This window comes from Salvelinus namaycush, chromosome 27, assembly GCF_016432855.1.
Source record: "Salvelinus namaycush isolate Seneca chromosome 27, SaNama_1.0, whole genome shotgun sequence".
NCBI classification, from domain to species: domain Eukaryota; kingdom Metazoa; phylum Chordata; class Actinopteri; order Salmoniformes; family Salmonidae; genus Salvelinus; species Salvelinus namaycush.
The window spans coordinates 27,089,217-27,095,893 of NC_052333.1; the positions used below are offsets into that span (position 1 = coordinate 27,089,217).

The 6,677-nt window shown below is 47.3% G+C and overlaps 1 protein-coding gene across 1 annotated transcript; it reads left to right on the forward strand.

Annotated features, from left to right (window-relative positions):
• Positions 1-2,193: 2,193 nt before the first annotated feature.
• LOC120022313 (teashirt homolog 1-like) lies at positions 2,194-6,095 on the forward strand. Its single transcript, XM_038966212.1, has one exon. It carries the CDS (start codon positions 2,194-2,196, stop codon positions 5,644-5,646), a length of 3,453 nt encoding a protein of 1,150 aa, XP_038822140.1. The 3' UTR covers positions 5,647-6,095.
• The last annotated feature ends 582 nt before the right edge of the window (positions 6,096-6,677 follow it).

The following is a 6,677-nucleotide window of genomic DNA, read 5'->3' on the forward strand; positions in this document are numbered from 1 at the left end:
TGTGATGTGGGGCTCTGGGATACGCCTAGTTGTAGTACCGGACAGATAGATTCCAGGTATTATGTGAGAAAAGTAGTATTACCTGTTGTGTATATATGGTACACGCTAGAGTTGGATGTTCATACACATTTATACCAGCACACACGCAGACAGAGTCACACACACACACTCACACAAACACACACAGTAGTCACAGTTGCTTATGGCCCTCCAGCTTCTCTCAGGCAGCAGTAAATGGCAGCTCACAAACATCAGGTATTATGTCTTCTCCGATTATGGGCCTGAGCGGCATGCACAGTTCAGGAGCTGACAGCACATCTGCCTCCTCGCTAGAGACTGATACTGGCACCTTGGACAAGCATCTTATGGGGAAGGATAGAGTGAACTGCCCGAGCACTGTCTCCATCTGTCTGTCTCTGTATTGCTTTCACTCGCTCTTTCCCCCTCGCTCTCTCTGTCCTTTTCTCTATTTACAGTATTTCTCCTTTACGATTACCATTACAATATGGAACGTACGTAATGTAGATACAGCACATTTTCATATCAAGTGAAACGTGACATAGTATTGTGAAATTGGAACACATTTGATTGTTGGAAATTTGTTCCTCTACAATTTTTTATTCGCTACTTAGTGCAGTTTAGAGACAGTTGAAGTCTGACTTTGTCTCAATGTCCTAGAGGGCCTGGATTTCTAGACGGTTGACGCTGGTTATAGGCTTATTCTCAAAGTAAAATGTCTGCCATGATTCCTGCATGGCTACAGGGGTTGCAATCTCATGTTGTCCTCCATTAAAGATAACCACCCAGGCAGCTGATCAACACAGGTAGTGCCTTGTTAAGTGCTCAGTCACGTGGCTTTCATTCACTTTCCTTAATGGTCATTAAATAAATGCCGTGTCTTTTCTATCTTGTTGTGCCCTGACAAAGAGTTCCGTTATTCCCTTTTCGAGGCTGACAACACTTAGAAGTGTAAATGCTAGAGGAAAAGGCAGTTTCGTTAGACACATACCATAGCCATGCTGTTGTTACCTATTATCTCTGCTTTATCTGATGAAAGGCCACATAAGGACTGCATGATTTTTTTGGTGTTGAAGAAAAAACAATTGGTGTCGTTTTTCCTCAATTCAGATTATTATTTTTTAATAGTGTACTTCAAAATAGTATGTAGATGAACCTTGATGTAAGAGTCTGTGTGGAGAAAGAGAAAGTATACTCAAAAGTCACGCCCTCTTCCTCTACGGGTAATATTCTGTTTCCCCTCCCCCCCGGAAGCCGCCACACTCCGCTCCCTGAGAACTAGTACAGCATGGATGGTGACAACATGTCATGTCATTTCCACCGGCGATTTCCACGCGCCACGCTGTGAGGAGTCCACTGCCTCTGCCAACTCTATGCCAGCACGGCCGAGGGCCTGGCATGCTCACCCACTTATTGCACACTTGACGGGCAGGGTGTGAGTGGCACAGTGGTAGCAGAGACTGGATCAAAGTCAGAGAGTCAGTGCCCTCCAACTAGAAGAGGAAGCCATTTTAGTACATGAACTGGCTTGTGGCTGTTGTTGTAACCTTTTTCCTGGGCAGTCTAATCATTTGAAGGATAGGATTTAGGACTGTGAACTTTCTTCTGTATATTTGTATTCAACAGTGTACATCAATAATATATAGTGTATGATAACTTGAAGTTAAGACAAACAAAGCAACAAACATGAGAGTTCTAACATACTGTATGTAGGCTACTGACCTTTTTTGTCAAGTGGACAGAAGTGATTAATATACATCTTCTGCTTTGGGAACTGGTTTTCCATCATGTAGAATTTTGCTTGTGTCCCTAGTTTTTGAACTCAAGGGGAAATATTTATCTTGCTCATCTGTGTTCTCCTTTACCCTTGCTGAGCCGCAATGTTCAATACCTTCGTTAGGCCGCACAGTGAAGGGGACTATCTATCATAGTCAAGATATCGATGTTTGCCACTTTGTAATTGCAAAGCTGTGTCCTCCGCCAGGACTATTGACAAAAATCTCTTAAGAATCATGACACTCACCCACTCTTTACACATTCAGAGATACACGCATGGATGCGTGGTATACACACATTAAACACACATTATGGGATACAAACATCGATAATCTTTATACACATCAGGTGGACACATCTGACCAATTTGAGTGGTGCCACTAGGAATGTTCTGCCCCAATGAGTTGCCTGATGTCCCTTTTTTCTCTCATCTTGTGTTTCTCAGCTTATGGGGACGAGGACGAGTTTAAGGCTGATGACAAGATCGATGAGGAGCACCTGCAAGATGATGGGCTCTCCTTGGATGGACAGGACGGCGAGTACCTCTGCAACGAGGATGACGATGCCGGGGACCAATTCAGCTTCCAGAACTCCCCGTTCAGCAATGGCACCAACCCCGACGCCGGCTACGCCTCTCCTCTCAGCGATACCAGCGACCAGCTTACCGACTTCCAGAGCACTCGCTCCAAGGACGGACTGGATAAGGAGGAGGCAGTCAGAGGAGGAGAAGACCACCTAAAGATCCCCAATGGCCTGTCTCTGCAGGACAGCCTGGCGCAGATGAAAGCCGTCTATGCAAACCTGATCTCGGACGCCTCTTGGTCCAGCATCACCAAGGACATGCTAAGAAGTAACAGCAACAGCAACAAGGTCATCAGTGTGATCAGCAACAGCAATGGAAGCAGCCACAAGGGGAGCAACGGTATCGCCAACAGTAATACTATCAGACTTGTGAACAATAATAACCACACCAACAGCAGCAGCAACACCTCTGCCCCTACCAACACTACCAGCAACACTACCGCTAGAAGCACCGCTAACACTAACAACAATGGCACTGGTGTCAGCACTGGCAGCACCGGTGGAGTGACCTATGACTGGCACCAAGCGGCTTTGGCCAAAACCCTGCAGCATACACCATATAACCTCCTCCCCGAGCCGAGCCTCTTCAGCACTGTGCAGCTGTACCGGCAGCACAACAAGCTCTACGGCCCGGTGTTCACCGGTGCCAGCAAGTTCCGGTGCAAGGACTGCAGCGGAGCCTATGACACGCTGGTGGGGCTCACGGTACACATGAATGAGTCAGGCCACTACCGTGATGACAACAAGGACAAGGAGGAGGAACGGGGAAAGAGGTGGTCCAAGCCACGTAAGCGCTCCCTCATGGAGATGGAAGGCAAGGAGGACGCTCAAAAGGTTCTCAAGTGCATGTACTGCGGCCACTCCTTTGAATCCCTGCAGGACCTGAGCGTCCACATGATCAAAACAAAACACTACCAGAAAGTGCCTCTCAAAGAACCCATGCCAGCCCTCACCTCAAAGCTGGTGCCACCTACCAGAAAAAGAGCATTTCATGACTTGGTGTCCCCGTGCTCTCCAGAGTCTGTCCACAACACACCTGGTGTACACCTCGGGGAGACCACGAAAGACCAGAAAGTGGTTAACCCCTATGTCACAGCGAATAACCGCTACGGCTACCAAAATGGCGCCAGTTACACCTGGCAGTTTGAGGCTCGCAAGGCCCAGATCCTCAAATGCATGGAGTGCGGGAGTTCCCACGACACCCTGCAACAACTGACAGCCCACATGATGGTCACAGGACACTTTTTGAAAGTGACCAACACAGCGTCCAAAAAGGGGAAGCAGTTGGTGTTTGACCCCCTGGTTGAGGAAAAGATACAGTCCATTCCTCTCCCGCCGACCTCTACACGACTGCCTGCTCCCAATGTGAAGTCACAGCCCGATTCTCCTCTCCTGCACTCCTCCCACACTGAAGAGAAAAGGGAGGAACATGAGAAAATGGAGATGAGTGAACCAGAGAATAAGATCAAAGAAGAGAAAGAGGATCTGACTGAGAAAAGTGAGAAAGCTGGCAAGGCTGGACATTACAAGTATCTCACAGAGGAAGACCTGGAAGAGACTCCCAAAGGAGGTCTGGATATCCTGAAGTCCTTAGAGTTCACAGTGTCAAGTGCAATCAGCAAGGCCCAGACTGGGACGCCCACCTGGGGTGGTGCTGGCTACCCTAGCATCCACGCTGCCTACCAGCTCCAGGGGTCTCTGAAGTCCTCAATGCAGAGTGTCCAGGTGGTTCAACCCTTGTTCAGCACTAGCAGCTTGAAGGTGATGGCCTCTGACTCCAGCAATCTGATCCATTCACCGGTCAGTCATTCCCCACCTCCAAGACACAAGAACAATGTGCTTGCCATGGAGGAGCTGGTGGAAAAAGTCACAGGGAAGGTCTCTGTGAAGAAGGAGAAGGACGAGAAGGCCTCAGAAAATAAATGCAAAGTGAGCTCTACCAAGTCATCGTCCCCACTGTCCAAGGAGAGGAAGGGGTCACCCATGCCGGATAGCTTCAACAATCCGGTGAAAAACATTGATGTAGAGGATAAGAGCGAGCCTAGAAGCAGAGAGGGAGAGGCAAAAGACAGCAAAGCGGATCCGCCAATGAAGAACGGAACAGATGTGCCAAAAACGGTAGTCGGCAATGGCTGTAACAGCTTGGGAATCATCACGGATCATTCACCTGAGCAGTCTTTTGTCAACCCTCTCAGTGCGTTGCAGTCCATCATGAACAATCACTTGGGAAAGGCCTCAAAGACAGCCACCCCCTTTCTAGATCCTCTGGCAATGCTGTACAAGATCAGTAACAACATGTTGGAGAAGCCCATGAACAACTCCAATCAGGTCAAGCAAGTTGAGTCAATCAATCGATTCTATGACAATGATGACCAGCCCATGGACTTGACAAAATCCAAAAACACGAATGGACGTACCGCTAACAGCACCTCCACTACGCCGAACAACAATAACAACTGTAATACCAATAACAGCAACAGGCCTATTCTCTCAAGCTTGTCTGAATCTCTCTCGTCCCCTTTACGGGAAAATGCTTTGATGGACATCTCCGACATGGTCAAGAACCTGACCGGCCGTCTGACACCGAAATCGTCCACCCCATCCTCCATCTCTGAGAAATCTGACGCGGACAACAGCGCCTTCGAGGATGGCTTGGAGGAGCTCTCTGCATTCCAGAAAAGGAAAGGCCGGCAGTCCAACTGGAATCCCCAGCACCTCCTCATCCTTCAGGCCCAGTTTACCTCCTGTCTCCAGGAGACGTCTGACGGCAAGTTCGTCATGACTGACCTCGGCCCCCAGGAGCGGGTCCATATCTGCAAGTTCACTGGTCTCTCCATGACCACGATCTCCCATTGGCTGGCCAATGTCAAGTACCAGCTGAGGCGGACAGGCGGGACAAAATTCCTGAAAAACATTGACTCGGGCCAGACCCTGTTTCTGTGCAGTGACTGTGCCTCTCAGTTTAGGACTCCTTCCTCTTACATAAACCATTTGGAGTCCCACTTAGGCTTCAGCATGAAGGACATCTCAAAGCTTTCCATAGATCACCTTAGAGAGCAGCAGGCAGTTACCAGAATGATAACGGAGAAAACGTTCAGTTCCCTGGGACTTAATGAGGAAGACTCATGCTCTGTATTTCAGTGCAAGCTGTGCAATCGGACCTTTGTCAGCAAGCATGCAGTCAAACTGCACCTTAGCAAAACGCATGGCAAGTCTCCGGAGGACCATCTGATCTTTGTCACTGAACTAGAAAAGTTTGATAAAGCATAAATGAGCTGGACAAAAGCTGATGATATGACTGATTCCTGAATCGTTGCACTATATCTCAATACTGCACTGCATCTTAACTGAGACTTTGGAATCAGTCCGAAGTAACTGCTGTCATAAAACTGGGCCATGTTCTGTTTTGGATTTTATTTAATTTTTAAATTGAACACACATTTTGCAGATTATTTATATGATCTTTTGTCTGTGCATGTTTTTCAGTGAATTAAAGGGATACTTTGGGATTTTGGCAATGAGGCTACTTATCTACTTCCCCAGAGTTCAATGAACTCGTGGATACCATTTTTATGCTTCTATGTCCAGTATGAAGGACGTTTGAGGTAGTTTCTCGAGCCAATGCTACCTAGCGTTAGCGCAATGACTGGAAGTCTGTGAGTATCTGCTAGCATGCTAGTTCATCTGACTCTGGGGAAGTACACTAAACAAAAATTTAAACGCGACATGTAAAGTGTTGGTCCCATGTTTCATGAGCTGAAATAAAAGATCCATGAAATGTTCCATACGCACAAAAATATTAATTTCAAAAATGTTGTGCGCACATTTGTTTACATCCCGGTTAGTGAGCATTTCTCCTTTGCCAAGATATTCCATCTACCTAACAGGTGTTGCATATCAAGAAGCTGATTAAACAGCATGATCATTACACAGGTGCACCTTGTGGTGGGGACAATAAAAGGCCACTCTAAAATGTGCCATTTTATCACATAATGCCACAGATGTCCCAAGTTTTGAGGGAGTGTGCAATTGGCATGCTGACTGCAGGAATGCTGTTGCCAGATAATTTAATGTTAATTTCTCCACCATAAGCCAACCTCCAATGTTGTTTTAGAGAATTTAGCAGTTTGTCCAACTGGCCTCACAACCACAGACAAAGTGTAACAACGCCAGCCTAGGACCTCCACATACAGCTTCACCTGTGTGATCGTCTGGGAGGGGTATTTCTGTCTGTAATAAAGCCCTTTTGTGAGGAAAAACTCATTCTGGTTGGCTGGGCCTGGCTTCCAAGTAGCCCACCC

Bases quoted from the DNA above. Each gene is read 5' to 3' on its own strand.
- LOC120022313 (XM_038966212.1), top strand. From the start codon at position 2,194: ATGAGTTGCCTGATGTCCCTTTTTTCTCTCATCTTGTGTTTCTCAGCT.